Source organism: Pogona vitticeps, chromosome 2 (assembly GCF_051106095.1).
Source record: "Pogona vitticeps strain Pit_001003342236 chromosome 2, PviZW2.1, whole genome shotgun sequence".
NCBI classification, from domain to species: Eukaryota; Metazoa; Chordata; class Lepidosauria; order Squamata; family Agamidae; genus Pogona; species Pogona vitticeps.
This window is the reverse complement of record NC_135784.1, coordinates 296,166,154-296,192,061: the sequence shown is the minus strand read 5'-3', so window position 1 is coordinate 296,192,061 and position 25,908 is coordinate 296,166,154. Positions and strand designations below refer to the sequence as shown.

The following is a 25,908-nucleotide window of genomic DNA, read 5'->3' as shown; positions in this document are numbered from 1 at the left end:
ACCAAGGGGAAAGTTCTGTGGAATGTAGTTAATTTTAATCATGTCATGCGTGCAATTCTTGCATTCCCTGTTTACACAGCCATTTGTAAATATGCAAATATGTGTAAGAAACATCTGGATTTTTTGGTTTAAAAATTCATACAATAGTGCAACTACAGCACATTAAATGGCCAGCTAAATCCATCTGCAAAACATTCATTGACCAACTCCTCCAGAAATCTATGCATGCGGTACTTCAGAGGTCACACAATGCACAGAAATGTGCTTCTAAAGCACATGAATGACTCATACAAGTCAGCCAAATCACAGAGAGCAAGAGAAATAATAAGTGGAAAGAAATGTAACTGAACAGCTTCCAGGCGCCAATCCTCAACTTGAGGACTAGCCCCTTAACCTTCCTCAAATTTTTAAATCTACAAGCACCGTCCCTTCGAATCTCCGCCTCCAACATCCACTTCCTTGCCACGCCCCTTTCTAATCCCCTATCACCTGAGCCCCGCCTCTTCGTTGCCTTGTCGCCAATCAGCGACGTACACGGTTTAGTAGACTCTTCCCAATATATAGCTGCCCTAAACAGTGCCTGATTCAAATCTCCGAGTTCATGTCCCATGAACTCGTGCTGAATTGGTTTGACACCGCCTTCTGAGGTTCCGTCACGATTTTCTCTTATTTAAATCGCGCCTTTGCTTGATCGGCCAAGGAATCCCATCCCTTGGCAAAAGTCTATTTCAGGCAAGATGGGGACGCCAAGCTTGAAACGTGAAGACCCCACCGTCCTGGTGCAGCTGCATTCTGGGAGTAGTAGTTTCTTTCACTCCGCACCACTATGGCGAATCACTGAGAAGAAGGAGGCCTGGAAGACTACAATTCCCAGAGGCCTATGCGAAGATGGGCGCCTGTGCCTGTCCCACCTGGGCCGGCAGCCCTGGGGAACGGGAATGGTCTTTCAAAAGCAGGAAGGAGGCGTGCGCGCGGTGGCCACCTGCCTGGCGTCCCCTTAACTTGGGGGGGGGGGGCAACTGGGGCTCTCGCCGACCCTTCGCCCGCCCCGCCTCTGGTGCTGCCGAAAGGCCCTGCCTTGTGTGAACCGCAGCTGGTCGAAGGAGAAGCAGAAACGTGGTGGGTAGTGGTCACAGCAGTTCCGCCAGTGGGTTGGGCGGTGCAATCGGGCTGGTTTTGGGAGGCTGAGAGCGGCTTCACTGGGCGGTGTGGCCGGCTTGCGGTGTGACACGACTTTAAAAAGCACGTGTGTCTGCGGGAACTTGTGTGTGTGTGTGTGTGTGTGTGTGTGTGTGTGTGTGTGTGTGTTGGGTGGCTAGAGTGGTTTGGGATAATAAATTGGGATAAGCCTCTCTTTTGCCTAGTATTGAAGTTTCTGCTCCGCTGGGCTGGGGACGTTTTGCAAGCAGGAGGCACAGATTTTAATGGTCTGTCCTTTCACACGTTGGTCGATCGGTGACATTTCTCTGCTGCCTTTCCTCCAGTGGGTGGCATACACAACTTTCCACCTTATCCACGTAACCACCCTGTGAAGTCACACAGGTTGCGGGAGGGCAGCTGGCACCCCGGGGCATACGTGGCACGGTGGGGACGAGAACCGAACTGCTCCATGGTGGCTGCTCCTTTATGTGTAGATTGGAAGATGCTGCCTCTACTGTACTTTGTCTCTCTTCCTCCAAACTTTCAAATCTTTTGCTGCTGGGGATGTAGACTGGAGGGGGTCCCCTTGTGAGGCTGCTAGCGATTAAAGTTGATCAAAAAGGCAGGACAAGTATTCGTTCCTTCAAATATAAGTGAATTTCTGTCAAGCCCTGATGGTTTAAACTAGATGATCCATAATTACAAAATAGGGCTTTATTCGTGATTCAGAGTAATTTCAGCAGCCTCTTTCTCCTACTTAGGTTGTATATTAGAAAGCAGTGGCTGACTTCTGAGAGCATAGAAGAGGTCAGAGCTTAGTGGTGGAATACGTGTTATGCAGACAGATATCTCCAGGTACCATCTTGGGCATCTTTCACTATAAAGTTCATAGCCGAGAAAAGCTATAGTTGGGGACTACAGTGTCGCCATGCTGGCTGAAAGATTCCAGAAGCTAAAAGTCAAAAAGAAAAAATATATCCCCCCTCCCAAACATATTTTTTTCATAATAGGCCTGGTGCAGGCATCACACTGAATGGCTGGAGAGCTCCACCAGTTAGGATAAATCATTATTAGGTGAATAACGCGGTCCACCTGTTTTAGGGGACAATTCCCATATTTCTAATTATTCGCCATCCTGGCTAGGACTTGTGGAAACTGAAGTCCAAAGTACTTGGAAGGCACCAGGTCCCAGAGTGGAGGTTGAGCTGGATCAACCAATGGTATGGCTTGTATAGTATGCTTGTATAGAATGTTCTTTCTTTGAATATAGAGCCTGCCATGTCTGTTAGGTTTCTCTAATAGCTCTGCTTTTAAAATCTTTGCTCTATAGCAGTGTTCATGCATCCTGGGGGTTGTAAAGTGTTTTCTCGGGGAGGTCAAAGGCCACTGTCGCACACCCCCAGCTCCCCTGTCTGTTTCCCCTAACATCCAGGTTCGCCTTTGGGCACGACTTATTCTTTTCTTCCTTTTTGTGTTGCCACCAGGGGATATTCTCCTCAATGTACCAAATATGACTAATAGATCAGTGATGTCAAACAATGTTTATTTATGGGTTTGTATAGAAATCACATAAAGAAAATCATGGATGGTCTTTAATTATTTATTCAATAAATGTAGCTTTATGTTTGCTTATATAGATTCATTTTAATCAAGGTATTACTATACTAATTTACTTCTTAGCACTTTAAACTCTTTCCATTCTTAACCACACCAACTTTCCAAGTTCTTGTTTTCAATCCTTCCCTAACTATCCCTCTTAACTCTTTCAATTCCACCATATCTCTCTCTCTCTTCTTCTCTCTAACTCCCTATTTACCCAACTGATCTAACTGTCCCAAATGTCTCCTCCCCCCTTAGTTCAGTTGGTTCCGCCCCTCCTGTCCTGTTATAGGCTCCCACACCAGAGCTCTAACCTGACGGACAGGAGTGATGTTTGAGCTGTCCATCACAGCCACCTTATATATGTTGTAGCCTTTGTTTAATAATTTCTTCCTTGACTTTTCAGAGCGGGATATTAAAATGAGCATGCATGTGTATGTATGAAAAACAGACCTTTTGGGGGTGAGAAAGAAGCCTCTGTTTTTTGGGAAGGGATGGCTCTACCCCGTTAAAAATCCTTTTTAATGCAAGGATGGTGGGGAGGGGGGTTCCTGCAGGTTACTTGGCTATTATAAAAGAGGGTCATGAAAAAGGTTGGGAACCACTGCTCTGCAGAATGGTATGCTTATTTTTGTAATGCCTTTTGATAAATTATTGGAGATTCTACTTCCTTGCAGAATTTGCCCCTGCAGAAAAGGCTACCTGAACTATTATTATGAAGGTGTATTTTTGGAAATGTCACTGTGTTTCATGGGAGCATTGAAGAAATTATATGTTAAACTTGAGAGACTGAATTCTTGTTAGGTTTAAACGTTTTGCTCCTCATCCAAGGAGCTTCTTCAGTCTGAGGAGAGTTAGTAGGAGTTCCCTAATATATCCTCCACGTTGGTTCCACTCCCCTCTGTCTTGAATAAGCTCCTTAGAAGGACAAAGGACTGGGGGTGAGGGATAATCCCACTTCTGCAGTCTTTCTCCACTAATTGTCATGGGTTGTTAACAATGATCTTTCTGGTGTCTGTTCCTGATCTTTCTGGGGATGGACGCAAGGACAGCATGATAAATAGGAGACAGATTGTATCTAAGGCCTCCACCCCGTTCAGTGAGGGATTTTCTGTATGCACATGTATGGCCTCCCTGACCCCTCTCTCAAACCATGCGTCTTCTCAGTCTAAAATGAGTACAGTAGTGCCTCGGTTTGTGAACGCCTCAGTTTATGTAATTTTTGGTTTATGAACCAAAATCCATAAGAAATAAAGCCCCGGTTTACGTTTTCTTTTTCTTTTTTTTGCACTACAAAAGGGTTTTCCCAGGGCGCATTGCACACGTAGTGCCGCCCCTTTTGTAGCACAATTAGCGTTTCGGTTTGCGTAAATTCCGTACTATGTAACATCGTGTAGAATGGATCCGTTTCACAAATTGAGGTACTACTGTACATCAAATGAGTGTCCTTTGTCCTTCAAATGAAGGAACCCTACGGATTGTGATCTGAGCCATTGCCCCTCCTGTGCTGCTCCATTCTCCTGTCTAGTGGCCACACACACAGGAAAGACCACTGCTAAGGACTATTAATGACCCATGACAATGGGTGGAGAAGGACTGCAGAAGTGGGATTATCCCTCAATCCCAGTCCTTTGTGTTTCTAAAGAGCCTATTCAGACCAGGGGAAGGTGAAACCAACATAGAGGATATATTAAGGGTCACTTACCAACTCTCCTCAGATTGAAGAAGCTCCTTGAATGAGGAGCGAAACGTTTCAACCTAACAAGAAAAAAGTCCAGATGCCATGATACAACTTCCAGATAACCTCATCTGGATGACTGAGAATCTTCACAGATATATTGAGAGACTGAAATGTATTTTTTTATTTTGTAAGAAACCCTTAGTTTTGTTGCTATGGTACGATAAAGAAGTAAAGATTGGGATCTCTGATGTTACTCCACGTGCATTATAGACTGTTGAGTAGTTTAAGGTTGTGAGAAGTCCTTAGAAACCTTTCTTCATTGTTCCTGTTACCATTATTATGTGCAATGGTAAAACATCTGTGAAGAGGTGAGCTTTTTCTAAGAAAGAAAGTAATTGTAAAGAATGTAATGATTTGAGAAGTACTGGTATGCTGAGTGCTGTGGATAAAATTGTGAATCCTCTAATTTGAACCTCACCTTGCCCATGAAGGACTTAGTCAGATGAAACATTTGTTCTCATAGATGTACATGATTCTCTACGGATCTTATCAGTTTTTTCCACCACCCACAAGCTGTGAGGCTTATCTAGTTTAGTTCAGTGCTCTTGTTGTTATTGTGACTAATTTATGCCTTTCATTTTTGACTGGATGAATTATTTTTTGTCTTGATTTATTCCAGGGGATGAAATTTAGAATTATGGTACTTCCCAATAGGGAGTTCATTTTTGCAGTTGGAGCCTCCTGTTGGAAGTTTCAGTTAGGGTTAATTAGCAGAACAACAAACAAAACATAGCCCCAGAAGGGAAACTCCAGCAGGGAAAGTAGACATTTAAAATATTTTAACAAGGAAGTGGTTTTTTGAAAAGTGCTTTTAGAAGAGAAGCTTAGACACAAATCCTAGCAAATCCTGTCCTCCTTCACAATCCAATGGGAGAAGCTTTTTCCACATATGAAAGATTCGGAACTCAGTTGATAACCTTAGGCAAGCCAGTGTTTCTCAACCTGCTCCCCCCCTTTCCTGAGGATGGGACTAAAAATACATAATGCACATTACTCAATTGTTGTAAGGCTTAGATGAAGCCCTGAGCACTTTAAAATGTTATGCAAATGCCATGTATCATTGTAGCCATTATTATCATTATCCTGCAAATTACAGTGGTATAAGAATAAGAGGCATATGGGGACACTGAACAAAGTAGATTGAGTGTACAGTATTTCTGTTTTACAGACAGCTCATCTAAGAGAGACAAACCTTGATTACAAGATAGTGTTCTGCTCACCACAACTTCTTGGTTCACACCCCCAGAACTTGGAGAATTCATTTGTTTAGAAAACAGCTGCCCAAAAACCACAGTTGGGCAGTTCTGGGATTGCAGTCAAAACAAAACCCAAACCAACTACATTTCCAAGCTGTGCCACCCCTTTTAAGGATAAGCTTGTTAGAATTTAGTATTTTTGCATATTTGTTGTTTAGTTGTTTAGTCGTGTCAGACTCTTCGTGACCCCATGGACCAGAGCACGCCAGGCTCTCCTGTCCTCCCCTGCCTCCCTTGCATAATACTCTGATGTAAAAGTAATCTTTATTTACTTCTCATTATTGGCTCCTCAGAAACCTTCAGCCATGGATATATTTGGAGACCTGCGGCGTATGAACAAGCGCCAGGTAAGGAAGAAGCATGAGCATCGTTTGCCTCACTGGATGGGTGTTTGCAAGCCTGCCTTGTGGATGGAATTGGGCTGTGCTGCCTGATTCTGTTGCCCCAATTAGTTCATTAAGGTTGTTTTATTTGTTTATTTATTGGTAAACTGATGAACATTTAATGAAAAATCCTGAGTGGCGAGTGAACAAAATACCTAAGGAAATATGATTTAAAACAGTGGTTCTTAACGTGGGTGATAATGCCCCCCAGGGGGCGATTTCATTTTTCAGGGGGGTGGTAGAATGAAAAGGGGCGGCGTGGGGGCGCTGGAGCAGAAGGGGGGCGGTAGGGGGGCGCTGGAGCAAGCCAAACCTGTTAAGATTGCTGCAGCCTTTTTACAGTGTGCATGAATATATATATTCCCTCCAGTCAATTAAGTCTTTCTCTCTCTGTCTCTCTCTTTTTTTTTTGGCTACTCCATCTTGGTAATCCTTTCTTTAAATTAATTGTTTTAAATTGAATTTTGTAATTTTATGATTTTATATATTTTTATACTGTTTTGTTTTATTTTGTAAGCCGCCCCGAGTAGACATGGTCTAGAGGGGCGGGGTAAAAATCAAATAAATAAATAAATAAATAAATAAAATTTCCTCCAATCTTAATTTAGTTTCAGAGTTTTCGTCTTGAAATTTTTAGTTCCTGCATTGTGGTTTGTTTTTATGCCCTTTTTATATTTCTTTTTGTGTCTTAAAATTCGCTTGCAACTAAATCATTAAATGTTACTGTTTTTTGGTGGGGCATTTCATTTTCTTGGAATTGAATTTTGTTTTCAGGGGTCATTGGCTTTAAGTGTAATAAATAAATAAATAAATAAATAAATAAATAAATAAATAAATAAAGATATCATCACTGTGGGGAGGGGGGGCGATGATAACTTCCTCAATGGCTCAAGGGGGCGTTTCTTTCAAAAGGTTTAAGAACCACTGATTTAAAATATCAAAACAATTGTAGCTATAAATATTAGCTGGACATTTAGTCATCGGGGTTCAGGGAATCTCTCAGAGTAACAGCTGATAAAATTTCCAGTCAAAGAGATCTCACGAGGTTCTGAGTATCTCAGAGTGGCACCTAGTGGTCTCAGGTCCATGTGGAATAATTGAGAACACCTCTTTGATAACGTCAGAAACCAGTCAGGTCATGAGGAGAAGTCCAAGCCTCAAGTGTAGTTTATGGAGATTGGACTGGTCTTTTTGTGGCTATGAACCATAGAAGCCTACATAGCCTACAGCCAGGATACCTGGCTATCAAAACTAAACAAATCAAAATTAAAAAAAAAAAACCTTCCTCAATTCAAAACAAAATGCTGAATTCTGTAACCATTTGAAATTATACAAATTAAGTGTGTTTGTAGGTCAACTTGTATCTTTTACATAGGAGTTCTGAATTTTGTATAGGTCCTGCCTCTGTGCTTTTAATCTTGTTTTTTTTTTTATTGAAGGTCTAGAAATTTAACACAGCTGAGATTGCCAGATCTTGAGTCCTTTTTTAGGTCTTGTATGATACTTGTTCAAAATACAGTGGTGCCCCGCTTGACGACGATAATCCATTCCAGGAAAATCACTGTTAAGTGAAATCGTCATCAACCAGGGGAAAAACTCCTTTGGAATGCATTAAAAACCACTCAATGCATTCCAATGGGGAAATACCTCATCATCCAGCGAAGATTGCCCATAGAGAACTGCGGATCAGCTGTTAAAAATTGCTATCTTCCAAAGCAGAGGTCCAGAAAGCAGCCATTTTGCAAAGGGAGGGAAGCCATTTTGCGGAGGGAAGCCATTATGTGGAACCGGAAAAATCGTTGTATAGCGAACAAACAGTTTGCGAAGCAGGCTCCTAATCAACGTACAGTGGTGCCTCGCTTAATGATTGCCCCACCTTAAGACGAATCTGCTTTACAACGATCTTTTTGCGAATTTCGCTTAGCGACGATCGGTTTCCTGCTTCGGGAACCGATTTTTGCTTTACGACAATCAAAAACAGCTGATCGCCGGGTTTTCAGAATGGCTGCCGGGTGCTTAAAATGGCTCCCCGCTGTACTTAGGGACGGATTCCTCGCTATACAGGCAGGGAAAATGGCCGCCGTATGGAGGATCTTCACTGGACAATGAGTTTTTACCTCATTGGAATGCGTTGAACGGGTTTCAATGCATTTCAATGGGGTTTTTAATTTCGCTTTACGATGTTTTCGCTTAATGACGATTTTCCTGGAATGGATTATCATTGTTAAGTGAGGCACCACTATAATGCAGATTTCCCCATTGGAACCATATCGGAAGAATATCCCTGATTTTTTGTTGGAGTAAAGTTTATCTGTGTGAGAGTTTTTCCTCCAAAGAAATTTCTCTGGAAAGTTTGCAGGATTTTTAGAAGTTTTGTAACCACTGATTTTTTTTTTTCTGGAAGAAATGCCAAACTGCTCAGGATTATCAGCATCCTTATGCAGAATTACATCTTTACTACATAACATTCTCTTGTAAAGGGCAGAAAATTGACACACTGTACAGGAAAGATGCAGTCTTATGCAGAATGATAACTTTCTTGTGCAGGATTCACCCAGAAAAGCCAGAAGAAACACAATACTGCACCGGATCATTACATTTGCTCTTTAAAATGACATCTTTTCTGCACAGGCTTTATCAGAAAGGGCATTAAGCTATACCGAATTTGGCCGTTTTCTGTTCAGAACAGGTTAAAAAAATTTAAAAGGAAAAAGGAGCCCAGAATCTTGTTTTTATAAGAAGCCAGGAAACCTTGCTGGTACAAGGGAAAGGTCTTAGTGGGGAGTCTCAGCATGGCAAGGCTCAGATAATTGCTGACAATGAGAAATTGTACAAGTGCTCATCACCTACCTTGTTCGGTTGCCTCGGACTAGCTTTTTGTGTCAAGAAATCAAGGAGGGAAGAAAAAGGAATATATTTTTGCTTGTTTCCTTAACAATTTATGTGCTCTACAAAGTGGGCCATCCTTAGTTAGTCACCTTTACCAGGGAGATGTTAAATGTCCTACTTTCCCACATGCTGATCAACTTTGTGCCTCACTGATGGTGCTTTGGCTGATGCGACCTCCTCCTTGGTAAACAGCTTTTGGATTGCCCTACTTTTGCCCGTCCCCATCGTGCTGTTGCCCTTGTTAGAAAGATACGGCGCCCCAGGAAGTTTCGTAAGTGCTGCTGTTGGTCCGCTGAAGACAAAGATTCTGAAATAGTTGCATGTCCAAATCCAAGCTGCTGTTTCTGCCTGTTTTCTGCCTGAAACAGGGCAGCGTAACGGGGAAAGGGTTCCCCTGCATCTCTGTCACTTGCTTCAATTGAGACAGGGTGCTGTAACAGTTCTTTAAAAACATCTCTGTGCAGAACACACTTTGTCCCCCCCCCCCCCCGGGGCACATCTTGGTCACTTGCAGTTACGTTAAATGTAGATGTGATGGGGGTGTGGCTTATATAGCCAAGAAAGGGAAAAGTGAAGCAGCGCAAGACCTCTGTGATTCCTGGAGTTTCCTCTACAGTAGACTTTGCTTTCAGGCTTCTTGCTTTGGAAAATCATCACCTTAGAATGGCGGAGCTGGAAGGGATCATTGAGTCCAGCCCCTCTCAAGGAGGTCCAGTGGGGAATCGAGCCCCCCCAACCTCTGGCCCCACAGCCAGATGCCTCAACCACTGGGCCATCCAGCAGTTGCTTCGAGGGCTGCAGCTGATTGGTGAGCCAATTCTGCAAACACAGCAGTTCCCAAACTTATGGCCTCAGATGTGCTGGGCTACAACTCACAGAAGCTGTAGTCAGCCAGGAGTCAGGATTTCTAGAAATTGGTGCGTGTGTGTGCGCACGCTGCACATGGAGAGTAGACATACGCATGTTATGGATGTACCATATTTTTCTGTTTATAAGATGCCCCTTTTTATAAACCCCTACCACCACACTTTTCTAACCCCCAAATTAAGAAAGGTTAGCTTTGAGTATCCAACCTCAGGGCTCAGAACGTTCTGACATTAGGAGTCCCTGTTGCTTCTGAGCCTACAGGCTCCACCTCCAATGAGGTGTGTTCCAGCTGGTTTGTTCAGTGTCAGCTGACGTCAGTTCCATAAGGCTCATGATTGGAGGAAGCTAAGTCTCTTGACTGTAGGAAGCTAAGCCTCATGACTGAAGGAAGCCTGTTTACAGAGGCAAAGTACAGCCATTTTGTTCTCTCCTCAGCTATCTCAATTTATGTGTAAAAGACACCCCTCAATTTTTAGTGTAATGATTTTAGGAAAAAGTAACATCTTATACATGGAAAAATACGGTATCTGTGTATATATATATGTTTTAAAATGTTAGAGATATACAATTATAGTATCATAAAATCTGTACTGTGACATATTGCTTCACATTTGTAATGATAACTATAATTTGTTGTTCCTAATCATCAACTCTTATTTACCTCCTTGCAGCTGTATTACCAAGTCTTAAATTTTGCTATGATTGTGTCTTCAGCACTAATGATCTGGAAAGGCCTTATTGTTATCACTGGGAGCGAAAGTCCCATTGTTGTTGTGCTCAGGTATGTCCTTTCCTGTGAGCAGTTCTGTTGTGAGGTTTGGGTGTGTGGCTCCTTCCATCCTTAAAATACTAAATACACCTCATAGTCGGAGCTAGGAATCTGGTTTTTTTTTTAATTGTGTTTATTGTCTTTGCATGACACATTCCCTCTGGGAGTTAGAAGGTGTCACATTCCCACGTGGCCTTTGGTTGTTTCACGAAGCAAGAACTCATGCTATGTGTCGTTCAGCTGCCACCAGTTGATTACATCAACATGGTTCACTGTTTATGACAGAGGTCCAGGCGACCTATCATTTAAGAACCAAGTAGAAATTGTTTATTGTTACAAGTGATAACAGTCTAGTCAATATCATTAACTCTCAACTCAACAACCTTCTCTCTTCACTCTCAACCGCCTACTCCATCTCTGTCCCGCCCTCCTTTTCTTAACTCCACCCCCACCAACTCCTATTGATGCATGCAAATCTCCACATAAATATTAATGAGCAGGGTGAAAGCTACAGAAAGCAGCGTATAATATTAGTTAACGGGAAAAGTGGAATGAAGGAGCAGATGGTCCACCTCTAAAAAAGCAGTGTTGGCTTGTATCAGATTGGGCTGACATTTCTGGATTTCCCTTTTGTTCATTTCCCATCTGCTGATTTCAAGGGGAAGGGAATTGCTTATATCAGCACTGGGCTGGTTACCCTGAACCTGGCGTACTGAAAGAGAATTCATTTTAGTGAATCTAAATCTCTCCCATTCTGAGATCTGCAGCCAACAGAAACAGCTACCAGGGCATACCTCTGCCCATTCCCTTTTTGTCTGTGTTTGAGATGCATATTCACACCAACTTAATAGATTCCAACAAAAAGATCTGAAAGTTAGGATTGCCGGGGTCACAAAAGAGAGGACCCTGTTCCATTATGTAACATATGTTTCCATTAATTGGAATCTTACCAGCACATCTTAAAATGAAAGGGAGATCATATGAGCAAAACATGCAAAATCAATATGGGGGCAAACATCCTCTGCAGAATTGTGTGTTGTAATTGGGGCATTCCTTAAAATTTGCATTCCTTAAATGAGTTATTGCTTTAAAAATACTGGCCAAAATCCTATGTACATATGCAGGCATTAAGTGGCATAAAAGCTTGTACAGTGGTGCCCCGCTTGACGTCGATAATCCGTTCCAGGAAAATCGCTCTTAAGCGAAATCGTCATCAAGCAAAGAAAAACCCATTGGAATGCATCGAAAACCGGTCAGTGCGTTCCAATGGGGAAATACCTCATCATCCAGCGAAGATTGCCCATAGAGAACCACTGATCAGCTGTTAAAAAATTGTTGTCTTCCGAAGCAGGGGTCCGGAAAGCAGCCATTTTGCAAAGGGAGGGAAGCCATTTTACTGAACCAGAAAAATCATCATATAGCGAACAAACGGTTTGCAGAGCAGGCTCCTAATCAACGTAATGCAAAAAAAAAAAAAAACAACCCATTGGAACCATCATTTTGCGATCGCAATAGCAATCACAAAAATGTCATCGTTAAGTGATTTCGACATCATGTGGGGTAAGCGTCTACCGGGGCACCACGATATTTCTCATTGCATGCCAAGTTATATGACTGCTGTGCTATGAGGAATACAAGCATTAACTTCAGAACTAGCCCCTGTTTTATGTGTAATGTATGTACAGTAAGTAATAGGATTCTGGCCACAATTAATTCTGTATTAGTACAAGTGGTTTGAATGAATGTATTGGTTGCATTTTGGAATGTGAATTTGTATGTATGTGAAATAACACTTTTAACGTCAGTATCTTGTAAGCTGCTTGTTTTTCTTGAGCAACCAGAGCTGTAAAATTCTTCAACCACAAACGTTCTAAGAAATGATACAATCTCCGTAACCAAGTCTTTTTCCTCCTTTTCATTTCTAGTGGCAGTATGGAGCCCGCCTTTCACAGAGGAGATCTGTTGTTCTTAACAAACTTCCGAGATGACCCCATCAGGGCGGGTGAAATAGTGGTTTTCAAAGTTGAAGGCCGAGATATTCCGATTGTGCACAGAGTAATCAAGGTTCATGAAAAGTAATGACGACAACACCCCCCCTCCCACTTTTCATTGGTTGTAATCTTGCTTCTTTATAACACAGTACACTTTTATGACTGATTCATTGATTGATACCATTTTTAATGCTATCTTTCTCCTGGCAAAGGAATTATTTGGAAGGAATAGATGTGCATCTTTACAGTGAAATATAATAATAGAGCAGAAATTCTTAGTAATTATTTCAGCATAAAAATAAATTGTCCTTTAACAATAATGAAGTATTAATTGCAACATGACAATCTTCAATATAAGTACACAGGATGCATTTGATAAGTGTGGTTGGCCCTAAAGAGATAAGAATCTCAGATGCAATCTAGGAAGTTAGCCCAGATGAAAAACATGATGCTTCTTGCAGCTTTATGAGACAGACGCAAGTTTATGAGACCCCTTTTACTACACAAACAGCCCTTCCTGTGGCTTCTCCACCTTAGAAATGGCAGATTGGGGTGGAATTGAATGCTGCGTGAATGGTGGTCTTCTGGAATCCCCCAGTCAGAACTGTCAGGCTTTGACATCTGAGGTCCTGGCCCACCAAAGAATAAGCTCCCACCACAGAATCTGAAAGCCCATTCTTTCTTCCATATGATTCTAAGTGGGCCCCTTGTAAAATGAACTGGTATCTATGTGGCTTTCTATGCATGATCAACGGCACTGAGGAAGATCATTGTAAAGAAGAAGACCAGAGTCTAGAGAAATTACTTCTTGGACTACAGTTCCAGTGGCCACTGGCTAAGTTGGCTAAGGGATTCTAGTACAGTGGTGCCTCGCTTGATGAGGATAATCCGTTCCAGCAAAATCGCCGTAGAGCGAAATCCTCATCCAGCAAATTAAAAAAGCCCATTGAAATGCATTGAAAATCGGTTCAGTGTGTTCCAGTGGGCTAAATACCTCAGCGTCCAGCAAAGATCCTCCATAGGGCGGCCATTTTCCATGACTGTACAGCGAAAAATTCCTTCCTGAACACAGTGGGGAGCCATTTTGAGCAGCTGGCAGCCATTTTGAAAACCCGACGATCAGCTGTTTTGATCGTCATAATGCAAGGAATCACTTCCCGAAGCAGGGAACTGATCCTTGTAAAGTGGTTTTTGCCCATTAAAACATCATTTTGCACAAAAGCGATCGCAAAAACTTCACTGTGAAGCGGATTCATCGTCAAGCGGGGTACCACTGTAGTTGTAATCTAAATAAAATGATATTTTTACAAGTTCTAAATAGTTCTTTCTGTCTGTTGCTCCCAAGTAGCTGACTTTCAGTGGCTTACTATTTACCTCTTACCCAAAAGGAACAGGTGAAGCTGTTTGTCCATCTACCCCAGCGTTGTCTACTCTGGCTGGCACCATCTCTCTTGGGAAGTGTTCTTTCACTTCCCAATATATTGGATCCATTGACTATGTGGCTACCACCTGCTGATCCTCTGGGAATTCCAGCTGACCCTCTGTAACCCAGCGTCAACACCCAGATTCTCTGTTTTTCACACACTTCGTGTCCGATTTTAAGCATTTGGTCAACTTTGCCTATTTTCTACTTCCTCAAGACATCCCTCAAAAGAAAAATATCCATCTTAAAAACCAAATGCTTATTTACTAGTTTATTCCTTTTCATGTATGCAGAATACATGCCCTCCATGTTAGGAAGTGTGCAAATCACTTAATAGTGATAGGGGAGGTGACAAATCTTGTTTTAACCAGCCAAAACTTCATTGTAGGTGCTTAACTGATGTAGATGATTAACACAACGGGAGAAATAGCAGTTCAGATCTGTCAGCAAGAGTAAAATAAAGTGGTAATTATATATAGATAAGTATTAAAAACAAGAAAAGTACTTCGTATATATTTGCGCCTTATCTCTTAAACCTGTCTGCTTGTGTTTTGCAAATGTTTTAATTCATCACTGTAAAACATTAATGATTGACTTTCTGCCCTTTTGGTTTGTAGAGAAAATGGCAACATCAAATTTCTGACTAAGGGAGATAATAATGAAGTCGATGACAGAGGCTTGTACAAAGAAGGCCAGAACTGGTTAGAAAAGAAAGACGTTGTGGGCAGAGCAAGAGGGTAAGTAATGGCACAGAGTATACATTTTTGTACCCAAAGGGGGGGGGGAGACTATATAGTGTTGGCTGGGTGCCAACTCCAAAAACAGACGTGGCATTTTCCTCTCCAGAAGCTTGGAGTCAGCGTTTGGATATTGAAACTCCAAGAGCACTCTGTTGATGAAGACAAACCTTGGGCACAAGATAACAGGTTAAACAGAGTCCCTAATCAGGCAGCTTCAAATCCTCCCTTCTAATAAGCAGAGTAAAGACCTGGAGGGTTTAGGAAAACAATGAGATAGTTTGATAAAAACTTATGACATAATATATTCAGCATAAATCAGACATACGTATAAATATATGGCATTATATACCTAGCTTGTGCACAAATCTCTTCGAGCAACATAGACATTTAGAGAAGTAAAGGCCACCAGACTCATTACTGTGTGGCAATGTGCTGTTCTTAGTCTTTTGCTTATATAGTAAGAGCAGCCTATCACTGTACACTGTACACCGAACACTGTACACAAAGCAGCTGAACGTAGTTAACCAGCTTGTTCCAGCTGCATGTCATCAGTCATCCATTTTACATTGATTCTTACAGGCATGATTTTGCATTTGTCATCCGTTTTGCATTCACCCAACAATATTACCGTATTTTTCGCTCCATAAGACGCACCTTTCCATAAGACGCAACAATTTTTAGGAGAAGAAAACAGGAAAATATAATCTGTTTTCTTCGCTCCATAAGACGCACAGACTTTCCACCCCCCTGTTTTGTGGGAAAAAAGTGCGTCTTATGGTGCAAAAAATACGGTAAATTTAACCCATTGTTCACTTGTTAGGAACAAATCCTGACATATAGGTGGCTGGTAACTTTGAAAGGAGTTCTACCTTTGTAGGCTTTGTTCCCCTAATGGAACTGTGGATTTCTGTGTAAGATTCATTCCCTCTGATACTGGTTAGTCCTTGTACGGGCAGATCACCTATATCACCTATAACCTTGGATAATCCAGGTATTCTTGGACTGCAATTCCCAGAAGCCTTCATGACCAGCTGCCCTAGCTAGGGTTTCTGGGAGCTGCAGTCCAAGAACACTTGGGTTACCTGATGCTGGGAACCACTATCCTATATTAAACATTTACTTCCTTTAGTGATAGGGCCTGGATGCCTTTGCACATATATGTATTTTTAGCTCTCATTTGGATTGCATCGTACATTGCATAAATGATATCATTGTAGTATGCATTTATTTTGCTCAGGCTTTTTCTTTTTCTTAGTAGAAGGTAGGCCTGCCTACTGTATGCACTGAAATAGATCATTCATCTTTGGCCTTGATTGTTATCCTTTATTGGTTATAATCATTGGATTTTAAAATTAATGTGGGCACTTAGTTCCACCCCCTCCAAAATGGGAAGTCTGTCCTCCTTCCGATCACTGATTGGAGAAGAAATATAGAACTTGCTTTCCTGTTTTCATCTGATGTTTTTAAGAACATCCTGGTAGTGCCAGTCAAGAGCAGTTTATTTCCCTGGCTCTATCCCATCTGTGATAAAATTTGGTTCTCAATGGACATGCTAGGTAAAGCTTTTTTATCCAGCTCTTTCTGGCGGCATGGTCTTACCAGCCCTTCACCACGCTCTGTTTCCCTATCCCTGCTCTATTAATGTAAGGGCTAGAAATGTAATATACTAAAATAGTAGCAAAAGATACTATTTCAAACAGGCTGTATTTTCACTTGTTAGATTTCCCTTAAATTTGAACTATCTTAATATTTTCATCACATATGCTACTGTAAGCTTAAATTCACACCTTACTATCCTGGATTTATAGTGCGTGTTTATTGGTGTAACTGTTTTAAAATTTGTAATGCCACCCAGAGTAGACCTTTGGTCTAGATGGGCGGGGTAGAAATCCAATAAAATAAAATAGAAATAAATAAGCCCAGCTATGATGCAATGTTCTTACACTACTCTCTGTAACTCATTTTGGTCAGGTTTTTGCCGTATGTTGGAATGGTGACCATAATCATGAATGACTATCCGAAATTCAAAGTAAGTAAAGATTTAACTTTGGGGCCATTAAATTTAAAAGAACAATAATTTAGGCTTTGGATTTGCACCCTTGAATTAGCAAGATCTGAAAGGCTTCAGTTAGAGGGGACAATGATCAGACTCAATAAAGAGTAACTCTGAGTACCTGACATGCATGTGAGCCAAAATGGCGCCATAGAACTTGGCCCAGAATCTGCCACAACAGGTATCTGAAAACCTCTCCAATGTTTCCTTGCACTAGTTTTCCCCACATCTTATTTGCACATTTAAAGCGGGTGCATCTGCAAGGCAGCCTCCCCCCAATTTATTTCCTAAAATGTAGTGAATAAACAAGGAGAGAAGCAAGCTTCCATTGCATTCTGAAGGTGTGGGATATGATGGAATTGTTTTTGATGTTGTTCCTTGCGGAGGAAAAAAGGCTTTTTGTCATTTTCTAGGACAGAAATGTTACTGCAGCTGCACCTTTTTGGATCGAAAGGGATGCTAACAGACTTGATGCCTAAGCAGAAGGAAGCATTGCTAGTCTGGGCAAGGGAGGGGATGCTTGTCCGTCGTTCTGGCCCTGCTTTTATTTTTCAAAAGCTTAATCCTGTTTCGCCTGGCTCAGCTTTCCCCATTCTGGCGCTTTTCTCGAGTGTCCCCTTCTCCAGTCCCCTTCTGAGCCAGCCTGATAGGCATGTATCCTGGGCATGATGGGAGTTGTAGTCCAGTCCAACTGGGGGAATACTGGTTTGGGAAGGCTGTTCTAATTTCATGATATCAGAGATACACTGTCATATGCAAAGGGTTTCAATCAATAACCAAAACTGTGCTCTGAAACCATTTCAGGTTGCTGAATTTTCATCTGGCATATGATGCATATCTATGGTAGTAATTCGTGCATTTTCTTTGCAGTACGCTCTCCTGGCTGTCATGGGTGCCTACGTATTACTGAAGCGAGAATCATAGAAGAATACGGGATTGCCTTGCACACCTCACACAAGCATAGCGATATGATAAGATACTAATATATTTGAAACGTTCCTGTGTGTCTGTACATAATGTTACATGGTGTGCAAACAATATTGTATTGTCCGCATACGTTTTCCTTTTGTACTGAAGCCCTGAAAACATCCTTGTGGGTAAATCAAACCATTTTCATTGGATCAGGCTTTAAAAGTGTTCTCATGACTAGGGCGCCTGCGGATTACAGCGGGGTGCAGAAAGCATGGGCTTCAGATGTTGCTAACTGGAACTCCCACCAGCACTAGGCATGTCCAGCAGTCCTTGCCAAATAAAGTAGTAAAGAATGCTGGACATTGTGATCCCACAATATTTGGATGACTGCACTTTCCCTAGCAACGTTCAGGGGTGGCTTTCTCACAATATGGTTTGATTTCCTCCATGTCCACACAATTCTTATTAAGCAAGATCAGCGTCAGCTCTCCCAATGTCACCCCAACATTCTTTGCAAGATATATATTTTTAAAGGCGGGCTGTGAAATAAAGGTTGCAAGTTAAACCTTGAAAGAGCTATAGTCTTGGATGAAGAGATTTGGTCCACTGTTACACCAGTAGAATGAGCATGCTGGGGGGGGGGGGAGTATACCTGGCCCCTTCACACTCCATCACTACTTTCCTACTTCAATAGCAATCTATTTGCAGGTGACATACTCCTGTCCGTGCATATGTTGTATACACAAGGAAGAACCCTGGAAAGCCAGGGTTCTTGCTCACCTGTACTTTGCAGGTAGTTAATCTGCCAAACTTTGGCCAGAATCTTATTCATGTTCATGCTGGCATAAAACAGTTCATGTAAGTGTAAGTGGCAAATTTCTGCAATTTAAGAAGTCAGCCTAGGCATTTGTCTTACGCAGCAAGTCACATGACTTGGTAAGTGACAGCATATGCCTACATTGACTTCTTCGCTAGTAATTGTTCACCACTGACATTTATGCTGATAAAGTTATGCCAGCAGGTGGAATCTGGCCACTATAGCCATTTCAGCAAGCCATAGTTAAGAGGCTCATCATTTGGGGGGCGGGGAGAGCAGACGTGCATTTGACATAGAAACCCATGCCCAGATAGGTTTCTACCTCACCACCCATAGCTTTGATAATAACTAGCAGAGGTTTATAGCATCTCAGCTTAGCAACAGCTTAGTCCCCACCACCACCACCTTGGATTTTTTTTCTTTCTGACCAGAGATGGTTACAAGCCAGTGGTTTGGTGATTCATGCCAGTTTGTTGATCCTCCCAACAAGTGTTTGGCACTTCCCAACCCCGACTCCTTTGGCAGGTGCCCACTCTGAGAGGGCACCTGCTGGAGGAGATGGAGCTGTGAAGTGCCAAACACCTGTTTGGAGGATGAACAAACTGGCACGAACTGGCAAATTGGCATTTCATACCTGTCTCAATTTCTTACCCGCCACTGGCATTCTTTCTCTCTACACACCTACTTAGCCATTCCTGCTGTATTTGTTTTTTGTCTTCAAATAGTTTTCTGGAGTTCCTTTGTCGTTTACTTTTCTTGCAGCTCTGTGGTCTGAACAGCTTTTGCTGCAACGTTTGTTGTTAGGTCTTTTTGGCAAGTGGCTTCTTACAGGATGCCTTTTCATAGGAGCCATAATAGCTATGTAGTAATTGGGGAGCTCTGCCACCTTGTGGCTGAAGTTTTTACTGCAGGCTTCAGAGATATTTAAATTGACTAGAACTAGGCCAGAATCCTATTGGATTGGTGGATCATAAACCCCAAATTGCATAACTGGTTGTGTGAGTATCCTGTCTATTTGTTACACATTCAGATCTACCCAGATTCCACACTCAGTTGCACAACCGGGTGTGGAATAGCAAGCCAGAAAACTGCACCATTTCCTTTCTGCCACCTGATATTTTGCAAAAGGATTCTGCCTAATGTGTTTTCAAAACCAGATAACAACTAAATGAATGTCTCTGGAATGCCCTCAGCATGCCTTCTGTGTTTTGGGTTTCTTTGTTATATGGCTTTGGAGCTATGATTGAGAGAGAGAGGGAGAGAGATGTACCCTGCCTTTTATTAGCGCAGATAACTATTAATTAAAATTTTATTTAATATTAATATTTAATATTAATACAAGAGTTATAAAGATTTCTCAGGTTTAGATTTATTGTTTGAGATGGTTATATCTTCATGTATTGAAGAATGGACAACTTTTTTTTTTGCACCAAAATTTATGTGTGTCGAAAAGACAAACAAGTATGATTGTGATTGTTGTACGAATTACAAAATCTGCAAAAACATAATGCAAGAAGCTGTTCTAGGGAGTGCAGTACTCTGGGTAAATCTGTCCAACAAACATACTGGCTTTACTGCTTTAGCTTGTCTCAAATGGAATACCGTTTTGTCATGCTGCTTTTATATGTGTTATAGAATTGCTTCTTGGAGAGCACCTGAATCCATTGGAGGCCATTCTCAGCTTCCTACAGCCCCTTTGTGGCCTTAGAGAAGTCAGTGTAACAATGTGAATCATATTTCTTTTTAATTCTTTGGGAATATCTTTGCCTTTTTTGCATAATCACAGTTATAAATGTGTCAATTCCATTAATCTGTCTGCCTTTTTAAAAAGAAAAAAAGAAATTGTAGTCACAGTTTGTTAGATCTGTCTGAAATGAGCTGCAAAACTGCTAAATGTGAATGTGGGGAGAATCTGTTATTAATAAAGGTGGTGCCCCAGAAATATGGCTTTCTTTGTCTTACCGTGCTGTGCAAAAATACCATTAAAAGATTATTTGTCTTCTTTTATGATTTGCTGGAGATGATTCAATACATCGTTACCTCTTATTGACTGAGTAAATAACAAATGCTGTATATTATAAGTAAGCCCAAGTATTTTGTGTCACACTGGATGATGTGTTATCGGCATGGAGGCATTGCCAGATGGACCCAATTATATTGTAGATCTGGTTGCCTTGAATTCAGGATCTGTTTGTTTGGTAAAATATTTTACCCATTCCTGGGTCACTCTCCAGTGCAGGAATGGGTCACCTGCAGTAGGAATATGCCCCTTCACCAAAAAAAAGGTTCCCTCTCTCAGATAAGCCCCTGAGAATATCAAGGTTCACCATCACTAGCTTGGAGTGTTAGAAATCATCATAATTCTGAAGAAATATTAAATTGGCTTTTTGTGGTTTCCTTCTTGCACCTTGGTAACATATATATATATTACCTAGTCCTGCGTGTGTTGAGTGACAAAAACTCTAGGATGGTGTCAGCTGAATGCCTTGGCTTCCCACAGTCTGGATTTATCTAGTTTCAGCTACTCTGAACTGTTTGAACACAAACAGCCTTGCAAATCAAGACACCAAAAACAATATGAGCAATACCGAGGGAGGGGAAGATGAATTTCAGAGGAAATGTGTCCCATTTATTTGCAGCCAGACGCAATCAAAACTGCCTAAAGGGGGGAAGAAAAGAGCTAGGTAATAATTTAACTGACTTTTACTGTCACAATAAGTTCTGCTTCTCTAATGCTGTGAAACAAGAGCACCACATTAGATGAATGCATGGGTACTTTTTAATATATTCTTAGGAAAAATGTTAAGGTGAACATATGTTATATGGCATACATCCAGTATTTCCTTCAGATTTTGGGATAGGGCAGGGGCTCTTACAATACACCCTCAGCAATGCCAACTTGAAAAAAGGTGACTACAAAACAGGGTTTCCTGCCTCTGGCCTCCTTTCATACAAAGAAAGATGAGTCCTTTGTGGCACATGCCGTTTTTCTGTTCTCATGTCCTGCCCTACATAGATCCTTCTAGCACAGAGTATATCCATGGGTTCCCTCGGTCAGTTTGTATTAATGGGCCATGTGGAAAAAGAAGGAAAGCCTTGTTTGCAGATGGTTAATGCAGCTTTTGTACAGCCCAGCAGGTGGTGCAGCTCCAGAAGAACTGCTTAATGAGCTGTAAAAAAAAGGACAGTGCTAATTTCTTTTCTTGTTCTTTTTTTATGACTGCATCTCCTCCCCCTCTTGGCCTGGATCTTTGTTTCACTCCTAGTTGCCACACTTTTCTGCATTGGTTCAAGCCATCACACTACCTGAACTGATGAGAATGGATCAGTTTAAAAAAAATAGAAGCCTCAGCAGGGGATGAAGAAGTTACAGGTTTGGGGAGGGGGAAGATTCAGGGCGAATTGCACAAGAAATACTAAGTGCTATACTTGGAAGAGGCCATAGTTCAGGAGCATAGGTTCAAGTTGAATCTCCAGCATCTGCACACTGAACTAGGTAAAAATCCCGCCAGAAACCTAGAAGCCCAATTGTAGCTAATGGTGGGAGCTGAAGGCTGTAAGTGGCCCTCCTTTGAATGAGCATATGTATTTAGATGCAGGGAAGGAACGTGGTGGTGCTGCGGGTTAAACTGCAGAAGCCTCTGTGCTGCAAGGTCAGAAGACCAGCAGTCATAATATCGAATCCACGTGACGGAGTGAGCTCCCATCGCTTGTCCCAGCTCCTGCCAACCTAGCAGTTCAAAAGCATGTAAAAATGTGAGTAGATAAATAGGTACCACCACGGTGGGAAAGTAATGGTGTTCCGTGTCTAGTCACACTGACCACGTGTCCATGGAAACTGTCTTCAGACAAACGCTGGCTCTATGGCTTGGAAACAGGGATGAGCACCGCCCCCTAGAGTCGGACACGATTGGACTAAATTTTAAGCGGACCCTTTACCTATTTGGATGTAGAGTACGACTCTACAGGGGAACAGAAAAGATGCTGAATATGTGGCACAAGCTGTAAAAGAAAACATGCTGAATATGACAAGAGGGCGTAGAATTCAACTTCTTGCAAATCTTAGGCATATTTTTAAAGCACGTTCCTGGAACTTAAGGATGCAAAGTGCATTTGATACTAAAGAAGCTTTGCATTTCAAAGCCATTCCCTGGCGTTTGATCTGGTATGCTATATCGGGAAAAGCAGATATTCTTGACCAGTTTTGTCTTTCTATCTTAGAAAATGACAAATCGATGTAGGTGAGCGGTTGCAATAGAAAACAAAATCTTGCCAGAAAAGAAGAGGATCACTACTGCACCCATACATAGATTCCACTGGAGCCATACCTTTCACTAATTCCAAGAAGGTTGTTTTTACAGGCAGATGTGTTCTTCCACAATGAAACCCATCCACACTTAATGCTGTGTTGCCTGTTCAGATGAATTAGAGCATAATCATAGCTACGATAGTGGGAAACCAGAAATACATAGAGCAGATAAGATAGTGTATATGCATCTGACTCACCCCCATACAGGACTTATATTTATTGTCCATTAGCTTTATTACATTCTCTGCTGAAAGGGTCTGTCATCTCCCTGCATGCAATAGCTTCCAGTGTTCCACACTGATGTCCAGTGGTCTGTCTTATACTAACTGAACAATGCTTTTATTACTTCCTCTCATTTTCCATGCAGTCTGTTATCATTTGCCTGCGTGTTTTCATCATTTACGTACTCATTAGACACCCGTCAGCTTGCCTTCCACCTGGTTCCAGCCTTGCCCACATGTCTGAATAAAGACACCTATGGGACATCTTAATTAATAAGTCTTGATAGATCGGATCAAAGGTCTACCTAGTACTATGCCCAGCTCTCAACACTCACAAAGGATATTGCCATAATGGAATATGTCTAGAGTGGCCAAGATGGTAAAAAGTTTGGAAATCGAGTTCTGTTGAAGTACGTTTATCTCATTCTATGGCAGGACTGGGCAGTGGTCAGAGGTCTTGGGACCATACATGCTCATCTATGGACCTTGGAGGTTCAGATGAGTCTGTGATTCCCTTATTGATCGTTTCTTATTTTTTCTTTAAAAAAATATTAAAACCTTGCACCCTCAATCTGGAAGTTGAGTCATGGCAACTGGACTTCTTCTTAGACTGAAACGTTTTGCAACTCATCCAAGGAGCTTCTTCAGTCTGAGGAGAATTGGTAGAGGACCCCTGATATATCCTCCACACTGGTTTCACTTCCCCCTGGTCTAAATACAGTAGGCTTGTTAGAAGGACAAAGGACTGGGGGGGGTGATGGATAATCCTACTTCTGCAGTCCTTCTCCACCCATTGTCATGAGTCCCTAACAGTGGTCTTTCTGGTGTGTGGTCCTGATCTTTCTGGGGATGAATGAAAGGGCAGCATGATAAATAGGAGACAGATTGTATCTAATATGACAATGGGTGGAGATGGAGTGCACAATTGGGATTCTCACTCAATCACAGTCCTTTGTCCATCTAACGAGCCTATTCTACCTCTCTAGAAGGTAGGACCCAGATAAATGCATGCAAAGGACAAGAGAGGAGATTCTGATTAAACTTCAGGAAGAACTTCCAGATTGTAAGAACCATTTGACAATCAAACAATATCTTGAAACAGGATGGGCTGCCCTGTTGGATATTTTAAAAGGAGATTGGATGGCCATTTGTCAGGAATGTTTTAGCTGTTAATTTCCTCCACTTGGAGTGCACTAGATGGCCCTTTCACAGTGTCCAATTAAATGCTTCTGGGACACCTTACCATTATTAAATGTCCCCTTACCATTATTACTCTAGACCAGTGGTTCCCAACCTTGGGTCCCCAGATGTTCTTGGACTAAAACTCCAAGTAGCCATCAATACTTGCCAGGATTTCTGGGAGTTGTAGTGCAAAGACATTTGGGGACTCAAGGTTGGGAAGCAGTGGTCCAGATTATATGTTCAAACTAACGCGCGACTGTCCTTCATCTTTCCTCCATGGTGTGATGTCTTTCATAGTCCACTTGGCTTAGAAAAATCACAGGAGTCTCATGAGCTGCATGGAAGCTAACATAAGATAGTCTCGTCTAACCTGGTCCTTTCTAGATGCTTTGGACTGAAAGCCTTGTCATCTCCAACCCGATGGTCAATAGTTGGTGATAATGAGTTTGTAGTCCAAACATCTGGAGTGGACAACATTGGGAAAGCTGTCATATGCTGTCTTTGGCAAATAATAGGTTGGCCACAGGGTTTCCCATGAGCAACTGATAACCACTGGTTAAACAGAACATTGGCCTTTGGTCAAACGTGGCTTTTCTTATGTTATTAAGGTGGGTTTATATATTTTTATTTATTTATTCAGAATTTTTTTACCCTGCCTTTCTCCTAAGAAAGGCCCCAAGCCAGAATACATCATTGAAACACAATATTAAAGCTAAACACAGTGAATTATTTAAATATTAAATGAATTAATAATACTATATTAAGAATGTTACGTAAAGCATAGCTAAAACAGATTTAGAAGCAACAAAATGCAAGGCATCTTGCTTTAAAACCTCTTCCAGACAGCCTGTCACTAAGGAAAAGCCTGCCTGAAGAGAAATTGTAACAGAGGAGTTCGATATCCCTGTAACCAGCCTCAGTCAACAATCTAACCACTTTGTTCTGGGAGGGAGCTCCATCACAGGCCTCATTACCCAATTCAAAGGCTTCCAGAAATGCCCCACTTTTTACAAAGTCCAAAATGATCTTTGTCATGATACAGTTGGTGCCAAGGAGAAGACTCTCCTGGGCAAAGACCTTGCTCACAACTGGTGGGCCAATCCAGAGGAAACAACCACTGTAAATTCTGCTTGATCCCTATAAACACTCAAACCAAAGTGTAGCTCCTCAGCTTTATAAGCATTCCCTTCTATCGATTTTGCCTTTTCCTTCTCTTCTACAACGGTTTGGCTCAGAGTGTGCTTTCCACATGAACACCTTCTTGAGACAGCAAGTCGTCATTGTCACCAGTTTTGTGTCCCCAAAATTATCAGGTTTGAAAAAAACCCTGCCGTCTGAGAAGCCAGTCATTGAATGCTGAAGCACATTTCTTTAGCATATTTTGGTTTGCTGCTGGCATTCCAGCCTGGCTGAGCTAGACCCCTTCTCCAGGTCATTATGTTTCATCTTAGCAGAGGAACGAAATGGGAAATACATCCTAATTTGCCAGGCTGTTCATTTAGAAATACTGAAACAGAAACAAGACTTCTACTCCCTCTGCACAGGATATTTGCAATTATCTACACCTAGTTTTGCTGAAGTTTATGATCATTACCTAAACTAGTGTTTCACACTAA

General features: G+C 41.8%; 1 protein-coding gene across 1 annotated transcript; it reads left to right on the top strand.

Annotated features, from left to right (window-relative positions):
• Nucleotides 1–907: 907 nt before the first annotated feature.
• SEC11C (SEC11 homolog C, signal peptidase complex subunit) lies at nucleotides 908–20,587 on the top strand. Its single transcript, XM_020804892.3, has 7 exons — nucleotides 908–1,119; nucleotides 6,030–6,083; nucleotides 10,547–10,656; nucleotides 12,570–12,719; nucleotides 14,676–14,795; nucleotides 16,770–16,827; nucleotides 17,722–20,587. Exons 2-7 carry the CDS (start codon nucleotides 6,042–6,044, stop codon nucleotides 17,773–17,775), a joined length of 534 nt encoding a protein of 177 aa, XP_020660551.1. The 5' UTR covers nucleotides 908–1,119; nucleotides 6,030–6,041; the 3' UTR covers nucleotides 17,776–20,587.
• Nucleotides 20,588–25,908: the final 5,321 nt, after the last annotated feature.

Excerpts from the sequence above, each read along its gene's own strand:
- SEC11C (XM_020804892.3), top strand. The coding sequence starts at position 6,042 with ATGGATATATTTGGAGACCTGCGGCGTATGAACAAGCGCCAG. Across the intron at positions 12,720-14,675 it reads GTAATCAAGGTTCATGAAAA|AGAAAATGGCAACATCAAAT; the intron begins GTAATGACGACA and ends TTTGGTTTGTAG. Across the intron at positions 16,828-17,721 it reads ATGACTATCCGAAATTCAAA|TACGCTCTCCTGGCTGTCAT; the intron begins GTAAGTAAAGAT and ends TTTTCTTTGCAG.